Source organism: Amblyraja radiata, chromosome 9 (assembly GCF_010909765.2).
Source record: "Amblyraja radiata isolate CabotCenter1 chromosome 9, sAmbRad1.1.pri, whole genome shotgun sequence".
Taxonomy (NCBI): domain Eukaryota; kingdom Metazoa; phylum Chordata; class Chondrichthyes; order Rajiformes; family Rajidae; genus Amblyraja; species Amblyraja radiata.
Window position 1 is genome coordinate 5,023,599 of NC_045964.1, and position 13,795 is coordinate 5,037,393.

At 46.0% G+C, this 13,795-nt stretch overlaps 1 protein-coding gene across 1 annotated transcript in view; it reads left to right on the plus strand.

Annotated features, from left to right (window-relative positions):
* The window catches only part of nin (ninein), a 136,528-nt gene that overhangs the window by 35,699 nt on the left and 87,034 nt on the right, over positions 1–13,795 (plus strand). The window contains exon 3 of the mRNA XM_033026554.1: positions 6,979–7,072. Within this exon, the coding sequence (XP_032882445.1) occupies positions 6,979–7,072 (94 nt within the window). The remainder of the gene's footprint in view (positions 1–6,978; positions 7,073–13,795) is intronic.

Sequence of the window (13,795 nt, forward strand, 5' to 3'; positions counted from 1 at the left end):
GCCAGTATCATGAACCACACAAGATGGTGCACACATCTGCATTAGTATGTGTTCTGTACCTTACACAACATATGGCTGCTGAAAATAGACAGCTGATCTACATCGGTGAGACCAAGCGTAGGCTTAGCGATCGTTTCGCCGAACACCTCCGCTCGGTCCGCTTTAACCAACCTGACCTCCCGGTGGCTCAGCACTTCAACTCCCCCTCCCATTCCGAATCTGACCTTTCTGTCCTGGGCCGCCTCCATGGCCAGAGTGAGCACCACCGGAAATTGGAGGAGCAGCACCTCATATTCCGCTTGGGCAGTCTGCACCCTAGCGGCATAAACATTGACTTCTCCAATTTCCGGTAGCCCTTGCTGTCTCCTCCCATTCTCAGCTCTCCCTCAGCCCTCGGGCTCCTCCTCTTCCTTTTTTCTTTCTTCTCCCCCCCCCCCACCCTACATCATTCAGATGAAGGGCTTCGGCCCGAAACGTTGCCTATTTTCTTCGCTCCATAGATGCTGCTGCACCCGCTGAGTTTCTCCAGCACTTTTGTCTACCTATAAAATGCTGGAGTAACTCAGCGGGACAGGCAACATCCCTGGAGAGAAGGAATGGGTGACGTTTCGGGCCGAGACCCTCCTTCACAATTCTGAACAAGCTTATTTCTCTCATTATCCTATTCTTGTTATTTCTTTGCAATTCTGAGCAAACATATTCCTCGTTTTGTCATGTTCCTTGTTATCTCTGTGTTGCCTTTTGAAACACTTAAAATTCCGGTGGATGAGATCAGTTTGTGCCTGTCTCATTAATCAGGGCAGATTATTGCATTCAGTCCTGGCAACGATATCCACTGTCCTTATTCCTATGGTAACTTCAGTCTGCAATTAAAGATTTTTATTAAAAATCTACTGCAGTTAAAATAAATCGAACTGTTTTAAGACATTGAAACCTGGTGCTGTGTGCCAGAACAGTGATGGGTTTGGATAGAGTGGATGTGGAGAGGATATTTCCACTTGTGTGAGAGTCTGGGACTAGAGGGCATAGTCTCAGAATTAAAGGACGTTCCTTTAGGAAAGAGATTTTAGTCAGAGGGTGGTGAATCTGTGGAATTCATGTAGGATTGTTCACCTTGATGTGGCGATGAGATCTAAGAAAATCCAGGAAATAGACACAAGATGCTGGAGTAACTCAGCGGGACAGGCAGCATCTCTGGAGAGAATGAATGAGTGATATTTCGGCTCGAGACCCTTCTTCAGACTGCTTTCTATTTCCTGTGATGGAGACGGTGAGATTAAGAAAGAGGAGGGAGGTGTCGGAGATGGTCCAAGTAAATTTGAGCGCGGGATGTAAATTGGTGGTGAAGTTGATGAAGTCCATGAGTTCTGCATGGGTGCAGGAGGTAGCACCAATGCAGTCATCAATGTAACGGAGGTAGAGTTCGGGGATAGAGCCAGTGTACAAAGGTAGACACAAAATGCTGGAGTAACTCAGCGGAACGGGCAGCATCTCTGGAGAGAAGGAATGGGTTGCGTTTTTCAGACTGAGAGTCAGGGGAGTGGGAGACACAGAGATATGGAAGGGGAAGGTGTGAAACGACAGATCAAAGTGGGATGAAGCACAAGGGAAATGTAGACTAGATCATTGTTAGCTGAGGGGAGGGTGGCAAGGAGGCAGACAATCAGTAAATTAATCAGGAGGACAGTGAAACTAGTCGGAGAACTGGGAAGGGGGAGGGATGGAGAGAGAGGGAAAGCAAGGGATACATGAAGTTAGAGAAGTCCATGTTCATACCGCTGGGGTGTAAGCTGCCCAAGCGAAATATGAGGTGCTGTTCCTCCAATTTGTGCTGGGCCTCTCTCTGACAATGGAGGAGGCCCAGGACAGAAAGGTCAGTGTGGGAATGGGAGGGGGAGTTAAAGTGTCCAGCAACCGGGAGATCAGGTAGGTCTAGGCGGACTGAGCGGAGATGTTCAGCAAAACGATCGCTGAGGAGAACCAGGAGACTGGGATGTGGCAACTCGGCACTGGAACATGGCGACACTCTGCGTGCTGTTGCAGAGGTGGATCTAAAGTACTCGGTCAGGGTATATGAATTAAACATTAAATAACACAGTCTTAGAATAAAGGGGAGGCCATTTAAGACTGAGGTGAGAAAAAACGTTTTCACCCAGAGAGTTGTGAATTTGTGGATTTCCCTGCCACAGAGGGCAGTGGAGGCCAAGTCACTGGATGGATTTAAGAGAGGGTTAGATAGAGCTCTAGGGGCTAGTGGAATCAAGGGATATGGGGAGAAGGCAGGCACGGGTTATTGATTGGGGACAATCAGCCATGATCACAATGAATGGCGGTGTTGGTTCAAATGGCTGTGCATAGTTCCCTGAAGGTGGAATCTCATGTAGATAGGGTGGTAAAGAAAGCTTTTGGTGTGCTGGCCTTTATAAATCAGAGCATTGAGTATATATGAGGCCAATTCTGGAGTATGGGGTACAATTTTGGTCGCCTAATTATAGGAAGGATGTCAACAAAATAGAGAGAGTACAGAGGAGATTTACTAGAATGTTGCCTGGAATTCAGCAACTAAGTTACAGAGAAAGGTTGAACAAGTTAGGTCTTTATTCTTTGGAGCGCAGAAGGTTAAGGGGGGACGATAGAGGTCTTTAAAATGACGAGAGGGATAGACAGAGTTGACGTGGATAAGCTTTTCCCATTGAGAGTGGGGAAGATTCAAACAAGAGGACATGACGAGAATTAAGGGACAGAAGTTTAGGGGTAACATGAGGGGGAACTTCTTTACTCAGAGAGTGGTAGCTGTGTGGAATGAGCTTCCAGTGGAAGTGGTGGAGGCAGGTTCGTTTTTATCATTTAAAAATAAATTGGATAGGTATATGGACGGGAAAGGAATGGAGGGTTATGGTCTGAGTGCAGGTAGATGGGACTAGGTGAGAGTAAGTGTTCGGCACGGACTAGAAGGGCCGAGATGGCCTGTTTCAGTGCTGTAATTGTTATATGGTTATATGAAAGGCTGAGTGGCCTCCTCCTGCACCTATTTTTTATCTATCTATCTATCTTCTTAAAAACCCTGCGGTGGTCTCAATGCTGCAGTTCCAGTCTGAAGAAGGGTCTCGACCCGAAACGTCACCCATTCCTGTTCTCCAGAGATGCTGCCTGTCCCGCTGAGTTACTCCAGCATTGTGTGTGTCTGGTATGATTTGACTGGATAGCTTGCGGAACAAGCTTTTCGTTGTATCTCTATACACATGATGATAATTAACCAACTCATTTAAGATACACATTGAGCTTCTCAGAAATCGTTGCCTTACAGAATATTCATTTGGACTCCTCATTGTGTGTGACTTTGTGGAACGCAATCTCTGGAAGTGAAACTTAGACTCTCAATAAGTTCTCTTTACAATCTGGATGCACTGATTGCTGAATAATCATTTGTTTTATTTCCTATGAAATGTCTTTCGTTTCACTTTGCATCAATAGACAATAGGTGCAAGAGGAGGCCATTCGGCCCTTCGAGCCAGCACCGCCATTCAATGTGATCATGGCTGATCATCCCCAATCAGTACCCCGTTCCTGCCTTCTCCCCATATCCCCTGACTCTGCTATCTTTAAGAGCCCTATCTAGCTCTCTCTTGAAAGCATCCAGAGAACCCGCCTCCACCAGGCAGAGAATTCCACAGACTCACCACTCTCTGTGAGAAAAAGTGTTTCCTCGTCTCTGTTCTAAATGGCTTGTGCCTTATTCTTAAACTGTGACCCCTGGTTCTGGACTCCCCCAACATCGAGAACATGTTTCCTGCCTCTTGTGTGTCCAAACCCTTAACAATCTTATATGTTTCAATACGAATCCCTCTCATCCTTCTAAACTCCAGAGTGTACAAGCCCAGCCGCTCCATTCTCTCAGCATATGACAGTCTCGCCATCCCGGGAATAAAAGCTGCCCAAGTGAAATATGAGGTGCTGTTCTTCCAATTTGCGCTGGGCCTCACTCTGACAATGGAGGAGGCCCAGGACAGAAAGGTCAGTGTGGGAATGGGAGGGGGAGTTCAAGTGTCCAGCAACCGGGAGATCAGGTAGGTTCAGGCGGACTGAGCGGAGATGTTCAGCAAAACGATCGCCGAGCCTGCTCTTGGTGTCGCTGATATACATGAGTCCACGCCTGGAACAAGCGGATACAGTAGATGAGGTTGGAGGAGGTGCATGTGAACCTCTACAAGGGTTTCCTTTTTGCTTCAGCTTCCATCCACAGCCACCTTGTATGTTTATTTAGCTTTCCTGCTCTGTTGGACTGCAGTCTACACTGTGATCCTTTCAGGTACAAGGGCTGTGAGCGCTACAAAATATGTCAGCTGTCCAAACAGGTATAATGTCAAACGTAGGCATAACTCTGGGAAGTTTGTTTCTCAAAACCCAGTCTCCATTGTAACGAGAGTGAGTCCACTGACTGTGTTCTTGTGGGTTCATTAGAATGTAGTTGGGGAAACTGCCAGTGAGGCAGTGTTCACATACTATCCGTTAACAGCAAATATCCACACAATAGTTTTACTTTTAGAAATGACTTGTCGCCCAGTATTCTGGATTCAGTGACCATTATTAACCTCTCGTCCTTTAAGAAACTTCCTCTTCATAAGTTCATGTTCATAAGTTATAGGAGCAGAATTGGACCCCGTTCCTGCCTTCTCCCCATATCCCCTGACTCTTCCGTTGTCCCCAGTGTGTGTAGGGTAGTGTTAATGTGCAGTTTCCTGTTTCCACGATATATCTCTAAACTAATCGGCCCATCAAGTCTACTCCTCCATTCAATCATGGCTGATCTATCTCTTCCTCCGAACCCCATTCTCCTGCCTTCTCCCCCAAAACCCCTCACACCCGTGGTGATCAAGAATCTATCTCTGCCGTAAAAATATCCATTGACTTGGCCTCCACAGCCTTCTGTGACAACCAACACTCCATCCACACTTCACGCTGCCTCAAGAAAGCAGCCAACATAATCAAGGACCACTCACACCATTCCCTATTCTCCCCTCTCCCGCCAGGGCAGAAGGTACAGAAGCTTGAATGCACGCACCACCAGACTCAGAAACAGCTTCTTCCCTGCTGTTATCGGACGAATAAACGGTCCTCCTATAAGCTAGGGTGCAGTCCTGATCTTCCAACCTACCTCATTGTGGGCCTTGCACTTTTTCTCTGTACCTGTAACACTATAACGTTGTGACACTATATTGTGCACGCTGGTATTTGCCTATGTGCACTATCTATTGTACTTGTGTGTGGCGTGATTGTACTTGTGTATAGTGTGATTTATTCAAGATTCAAGAGAGTTTATTGTCATGTGTCCCTGATAGGACAATTAAATTCTTGCTTTGCTTCAGCACAACAGAATATAGAAGGCACTGACTACAGAACAGATCAGTGTGTCCATATACCATTGTATAAATATATACACACCAATAAATAAACCGATAAAGTGCAAATAAACATATAATGGGCTATTAGTGTTCAGAGATTTGTTTCCGTTGAGTTTAATAGCCTGATGGCTGTGGGGAAGTAGCTATTCCTGAACCTGGTTGTTGCAGTCTTCAGGCTCCTGTACCTTCTACCTGAAGGTAGCAGGGAGATGAGTGTGTGGCCAGGATGGTGTGGGTACTTGATGATACTGCCAGCCTTTTTGAGGCAGCGACTGTGATAGATCCCCTCGATGGAAGGAAGGTCAGAGCCGATGATGGACTGGGCAGTGTTTACTACTTTTTGTAGTCTTTTCCGCTCCTGGGCGCTCAAGTTGCCGAACCAAGCCACGAGACAACAATGAACCACAAGCTTTACTGTGTAAAGAATTCATGTTTTCATAATCATCATAATAACCATAATCATACTTTATTAGCCAAGTATGTTTTGCAACATACGAGGAATTTGATTTGTCATACAGCCATACCAATAAAAAAGCAACAGCACACAGAAAATACATTTTAACATAAACATCCACCACAGTGACTCATCCACATTCCTCACTGTGATGGAAGGCGAAATTTTAAAGTCATATCCGCCTATTTTAAATGAAGTTTTGGAAGTGGGGGATTATTGTATCTTGTGAGTGATAACTGGCTCTGCTCCCTGAGGCTGCACCACCCTCTCCTGAGCAATATGCCCCCAGATGACTAGTGGGGCATTTCATTATGGAGACCCCACTGTGTGGTAAACCTGGACATGCGATCAGGATGCCTACACATCCTTTCCCATCATTTTGTACCATTTTCTTTTTTTTTAAATCAAAAAAATAAGTTTTCAATTAGTATAAAATTGATATTTACAACCGTGATAACACGCCCACTGCCATATTGCTGACTCATCAAATTGTCCCAGTCACTACATTTTTAAATAACGATATCACCATCGACGTTAAGGATGCATTCCACCCCACCTGTTTGTACATAGAGCAGTACAGCAGAGGAACAGGCCCTTCGGCCCTCAGTGTCCATGCTGAACATGACGCCAACCATCCCTTATTCACCTACACATAACCCATATCTCTCCATTCCCTGCATATCCATGTGTCTCTTTAAAACCCTTTTGAATGCTACTAATGTATCTACCTCCACCACCACCCCTGGCAACCTGTTCCAGGCATCTCCACTCTGTGTGTGTGTGTGTGTGTGTGTGTGTTGGTGTATGTGTGTGTGTTTGTTTGTGTCTCTCTCCCCCTCTCCCCCTCTCCCTCCCTCCCCTTTGCTTTCTGACGTTAAAGCTATGCCCGCTAATATTTACACACAAATAGCTGCAGTAACTCAGTGGACCAGAGGAATGGGTGGTGTTTCTGGTCGAGACATATTGATATTTCCATCCTGCGGGGAAAAGGTTCTGACTGTCTACCCTGTCTTATGTATCATATGTATATCTTATGTTTCATATACATGATGTGCCTGTATATCTGATTGGTTTTTGTAATTGTGTTCAATTTATCTATTTTATTTTCTTCCTGTCTTTCAGGTCCATTTTGAACAGTTTAAAGAGGCACTGATCTTTATCTTGTCAACGACCATAGAAGGGAATTTTTCGGGCGAGGATGGCTACCAAGAGCTAGGTAGGTGGTCAAAGAGACGGCAAGAAACACAACCTGAGTGGGTGCGTCTGCGCTGGGTTCACCGTGCTCCGGGTGAGCCCGCACCTGGAGCACTGACTGAAGGAGTGAATACTCTTTCATCATATCTGATGGGTCGCGGTGATATTGTGAGTGTCGCATACGTGAGGTATGCATAGAGTGGCCACGTAAAGGGCGTCGACAGAGTTACAAAGTATTCTGTTACAACACAAAGTATTCCATTCGTGACCCCCTTTGTTCCCGGCGTTCCCCCTACGCCGGGACCCCCTTTGTACTTCCTCTCGGTGGCCCGCCTGACCTCTGGCGCCCACTGCCGACACATCCTTGATTGCCGGCTCGCCCCTGGCCTCCACCGTTATGAGCAGCCCTGGTGCTCAGCTACAGGAGGGATGTCAGTAAAGTTGGAAAGGGTGTGGACGAGATTCACCAGCAGATGACCTGGGCCTGCGGCCGTGAGTCATAGGTTTGTCTTTGGCGCGTAGGAGGCTGAGGGGTGACATTATTGAGGTGTACGAGATCATGACAGACATGCTTCCAAGATGGCGCCCAACCTGGGCGACTATTTGCCTGCTAGCCTCAGAAGCAGATTTACAATTCCATATTACAATCGCTCCACACTCCTCAATCTCTACTCCTACAGCAACATTTCTTACACTAAATGTTATTCCCTTATCATGTGTCTATACACTGTGAATGGCTCGATTGTGATCATGTATTGTCTTTCCGCCGACTGGTTAGCACGCAACAACAACTTCTCACTGTACCTTGGTACACGTGACAATAAACTGAACTGGATAAAGTGAATGCTCACTGTCTTTGTCCCAGGGTAGAGGATTCTTAAAGCTAGAGGGCGCAGGCTTGAGGTGAGAGGGGAGAAATTTAAGAAGGACCTCGGGTGCCAACTGTTTCACTCAGAGGGTGGTCGGTATCTGGAATTAGCTGCCAGAGGAAGCTGTAGAAGCAGCTATAAGAACAACTTTTACAAATACAACAGATATATGGATGGCAAGGGTCCAGAGGACTGTGGGGCAAAGGCATCTTTCTCTGCCATAAAAATTCGGATTAGAAAGGCATCAGGTTGGCATGGGTGAGTTGGGCCGAAGGGCCTGTTTCCGTGCTGTAGTCTGGGTCAATTTAAAGCAGCACATCGCAGCCTATTCTCTCCATTCTTTCCTCATTGGACAATCTGCCCAGACCAAGTTTCACTTGTAGAAACTCTAATCTGAATTGCTTCCAAAACAATTAATAAATGTTTCTAAATAAGGACGTTAATAATCTCCGCGATTGTGGACTCACTCGTGCTCTGTATTGGGATGCGTAAACTCATCATTTTTAACTTCAATTCCCTGACAATGAACAATAACATTGGGTTAGCTTTCCGCGTAACTCGCTCTGTATAGAAACAAAATGGTGGAATAACTCAGCGGGTCAGGCAGCATCTCTGGAGAGAAGGAATGGGTGACGTTTCGGATCGAGGCCCTTCTTCAGGCTTCAGAAGGGTTCTCAATACCCTTCCCAAGAAAGGCAAATCTTTACTTTCTATCCTCTCACCAAATTTCTTAACACTTGCATTGTTTAGTTTAGAGATATGGCCCTTCGGCCCACCGGGTACGCACCGACCCGGGATGGCAGGACTGTCTGAGAGAATGGAGCAGCTGGGCTTGTACACTCTGGAGTTTAGAAGGATGAGAGGGAATCTCATTAAAACATATAAGATTATTAACGGTTTGGACTCGCTAGAGGCAGGAAACATGTTCCCGATGTTGAGGGAGTCCAGAACCAGGGGCCACAGTTTAAGAATAAGGTGTAAGCCATTTACAATGGAGATGAGGAAACACTTTTTCTCACAGAGAGTGGTGAGTCTGTGGAATTCTCTGCCTCAGAGGGCGGTGGAGGCCGGTTCTCCGGATGCTTTCAAGAGAGAGCTAGATAGGGCTCTTAAAGATAGCGGAGTCAGGGGGGAGAAGGCAGGAACGGGGTACTGATTGTGGATGATCAGCCATGATCACATTGAATGGAGGTGCTGGCTCAAAGGGTCGAATGGCCTCCTCCTGCACCTATTGTCTATTGACCAGTGATCCCCACACATTAACACTATCCTACACACACAGGGAACAATTTACACATACACCAAGCCAATTAACCTACAAACCTGTACGTCTTTGGATTGTGGGAGGAAACCAAAGATCTCGGAGAAAACCCACGCTGGTCACGGGGAGAACATCCAAACTCCTTACAGACAGCACCCATAGTCTGGATCATCCCTGGGTCTCCGGCGCTGCAAGCGCTGTAAGGCAGAAACTCTGCTGCTGTGCCACTGTGACGCCCTTTTTCTATTCCATGTGTTTCCTTAATTGGTTTTTGATGTGGTTTATATGTTTCCCCTTGTCCGTTGATGCAGACTAAGTGGGACCCATTGGGTACCGTCCCCTCAACGCGCGGTTGTGGGCGGCCTGTGATGTCACGCACACACACTAACCACCCCCCCCCCCCACCACACACCAATCACCCCCCCACACACACACACACACTAACTACCCCCCTTGATATTATATTAATATTATTCATTCACTCCTTTTACCCCATCCCCCGCCCTATCCACTCACGCATAGCCCCCAACTCGCAAACGCGGCTAGTGTTAGAGGGGGAGAGGGAAGGGGGTAGAGAGAGAGGGCAGAGACAGAGAGCGAGAGGGGCAGAGAGAGAGAGAGAGAGGGAGAGGGAGAGGGGCAGAGAGAGGGGCAGAGAGAGAGAGAGGCAGGGAGAGAGAGAGAGAGAGCAAGAGAGAGGGGCAGAGAGAGAGACAGAGAGAGACAGAGAGAGAGGGACCGAGCTACCCGAGCGCTCGAGTACAGACCCCGACCTGTTCCTTCTTTCTGCGTCTTTTGAATAACCGGGGGGGGGGGTGACGTCACTCACAGCGCGGAGCAGAGCCATTGTAACGTCATCAGCGAAAGGCAGTCGTTTTTAAATTGAAAGTCTTGCCAGATTTTTGAATATTTTCAGTAATAACTTGGGAAATAAATCACAACATTTTCAGATAAGGCGACTGGAATCCACGGGGGACAAATGTCAACCGGAATATGTAAAAATTTTACCGTTACCGCATCGTTTTTTCGAGAAGATATGATTACACACAAACAAACACGCACACAAATAAATAAATACACATCCAAGATCAGACTTTTAAATATATAGATATGCTGTGATTTCTCAATAAAATTAATTAGTCAAGCAGAGCTTTGACATTTGCTGCCTGTCCCTCCTCCTCCTCCATGGTTTGTACACTTTAGAAGATTTGTGAAGAAAGTATTATTTGTGAAGAGCATATTATTGGATTGTATTTCGTGCTTCATTCGCTACCCTTTTACCATGCATGTAACATTTTCCAGTCTCCAGTATTTCATAAGTTCATGTTCATAAGTGATAGGAGCAGAATTAGGCCATTTAGTCATAGTCAAGTTTTATTCGACACATGCTCATAAAGTGCAGTGAAATGAATTTGGCCCATTAAGTCCACTCCGCCATTCAATCATGGCTGATCTATCTCTCCCTCCTAACCCCATTCTCCTGCTTTCTCCCCATAACCCCAGACACCCGTACTAATCAAGAACCTACCTATGTTTAAGAAGGAACTGCAGATGCTGGAAAATCGAAGGTAGACAAAAATGCTGGAGAAACTCAGCGGGTGCAGCAGCATCTATGGAGCGAAGGAAATAGGCCCGAAACGTTGCCTATTTCCTTCGCTCCATAGATGCTGCTGCACCGCTGAGTTTCTCCAGCATTTTTGTCTACCAAGAATCTATCTATCTCTGCCTTAAAAATATCCACTGACTTGGCCAAGGTAGACCACCTTGTGAGGACTTAAACTGAGCCAACGTGACCATTGGCCAAGGAGGGTAAAAGGGAGTAGTACATGTGGGAAGGAGGTGCCGTTCCTGATAACTGAAACTATTATACAAGTGAAGATTCGGAGTCATTTCTATAATCGAGGCGAGTTAGAGTTCAGAGTAATGTTGCAGCAACTGGTTTAGCTGCTTTGTTTAGTTTAGTTCAGTTTAGTTTATTGTCACACACACCGAGGTACAGTGTTTTGTTGCGTGCTAACTAGTCAACAGAAAGACAATACATGATTACAATCGAGCAATTCACAGTGATACATGATAAGAGAATATTGTTTAGTGCAAGATAAAGCCTGTGAAGTCCGATCAAAAATAGTCCGAGGGACTCCAATGAGGTAGATAGTAGTTCAGTGCTGCTCTCTGGTTGTGGTAGGATGATTCAGTTGCCTGATAACAGCTGGGAAGAAACTGTCCCCGAATCTGGAGGTAGGCAAAAATTCTGGAGTTTAAGAGGGAACTGCAGATGCTGGAAAATCGAAGGAACCTTTTTTGTCTACCTTCGATTTTCCAGCATCTGCAGTTCCCTCTTGAACAACTGAATCTGGAGGTGTGCGTTTTCACACTTCTATACCTATTGCCCGATGGGAGAGGGGAGAAGAGGGAGTGGCCAGGGTGCGACTGGTCCTTGATTATGCTGCTGGCCTTGCCGAGGCAGCGTGAGGTGTAGATGGAGTCGATGGAAGGGAGGTTGGTTTGTGCGATGGTCTGGGATGCGTCCACAATTTGCTGCAATTTCCGGGCTGTGAATTTACAGGCTGGGTTGCAGTGAACAGTAGCAGCAGGGGATTTGATCGGTGTGTAATCCGACTAAAAATACATTTATTGACATCAGGCCGCACCTTTTCTCAGTGGCTAGGGAACCCAAAGGCTTTTCAAACCCAACCTTGCCTGAATCTTTTAATTAAGAGGAAATAAAGACGTGTTCTGGAGAAGCATGTGTATAGGCCCAAATTAGACAAACATGGTGTTTGTCTTTCAAAAAATAAAACTGGGAAGGCGGCTCAACCGTGGCTAACGAGGGAAATTATGGATCATGTTAAATCCAAGGAAGAGGCATATAAATTGGCCAGAGGAAGCAGCAAACCAGAGGACTGGGAGAAATTTAGAACTCAACGGAGGAGACAAAGGGGTTAATTAAGAGGGGGAAATAGAGCATGGAAAAAAAGCATGTGGGGAATATAAAAACTGACTGTAAAAGCTTCTTTAGATATGTGAAGAGGAAAAGATGAGTGAAGACAAATGTAGGTACCTTACAGTCAGAGACAGGTGAATTTATAATGGGGAACAAGGAAATGGCAGAACAGTTGTAAACAAGTACTTTGGTTCTGTCTTCACTAATAAGACACAAACAATCTCCCAGAAATACCAGGGGACCGAGGATCTAGTGGGAGGGAGGAACTGAAGGGAATCCACATTAGTCAGGAAATTGTGTTAGGTTAACTGTTGGGACTGAAGGCAGATAAATCCCCAGGGCCTGATGGTCTGCATCCCAGATACTCAAGGAGGTGGCCCTAGAAATCGTGAATGCATTGGTGATCATTTTCCAAGGTTCCATAGACGCTGGATCAGTTCCTGTGGACAATGTAACCCCACTTTTTAAGAAAGGAGGGAGTGAGACAACGGGGAATTATAGACCAGTTAGCCTTACATCGGTAGTGGGGAAGATGCTTGAGTTGATTATTAAAGATGTTATAGCAGCGCATTTGGAAACCAGTGACAGGATCGGTCAAAGTCAGCATGGAATTATCAGGGGAAATCATGCTAGACTAATCTTATGGAATTTTTTGAGGATGTAACAAGTAGAATGGATAAGGGAGAACCAGTGGATGTGATGTATCTGGACTTTCAAAAAGCCTTTGACAAGATTCCACACAAGCGATTAGTGTGCAAAATTAGAGCACATGGTATTGGGGGTAGGGTATTGACATGGATAGAGAACTGGTTGGCAGACAGGAAGCAAAGAGTAGGAATTAATGGGTCCTTTTCAGAATGGCAGGCAGTAACTAGTGGGGTGCCGCAAGGCTCGGTGCTGGGACCCCAGTTATATACATATTAACGATTTAGACAAGGGAATTAAATGTAAGATCTCCAAGTTTGCGGATGATACAAAGCTGGGTGGCAGTGTGAGCTGTAATGAGGATGCTATGAGGCTGCAGGATGATTTGGATAGGTTGGGTGAGTGGGTGATCTACTTTGGTGGCATGAACAGGAAGGCAGATTATTATCTAAATGGTGTCAGATTAGGAAAAGGGGAGGTACAACGAGACCTGGGTGTGCTTGTACATCAGTCACTGAAAGTAAGCATGCAGGTACAGCAGGCAGTGATTAAAGCTAATGTAATGTGGCCTTCATTGTGAGAGGATTTGAGTTTAGGAGCAAGGAGGTCCTACTGCAGTTGTACAGGGCCCTGGTGAGTCCGCACCTGGAGTATTGTGTGCAGTTTTGGTCTCCTAATTTGCGGAAGGACATTCTTGCTATTGAGGGAGTGCAGTGTAGGTTCACCAGGTTAATTCCCGGGATGGCAGGACTGTCATATGATGATAGATTGGGTCAACTGGGCTAGTATTAAATGGAGTTTAGAAGGATGAGGGGGAATCTTATAGAAACATATAAAATTATTAAGGGATTGGACAGGCTAGATACAGGAAAAATGTTCCCCATGTTGGGGGAGTTGAGAACCAGGGGTCACAGTTTAAGAATAAGGGATCGGCCATTTAGGACTGAGATGAGGAAAAACTTTTCCACCCAGAGAGTTGTGAATCTGTGGAATTCTCTGCCACAGAAGACAGTGGAGGCCAATTCA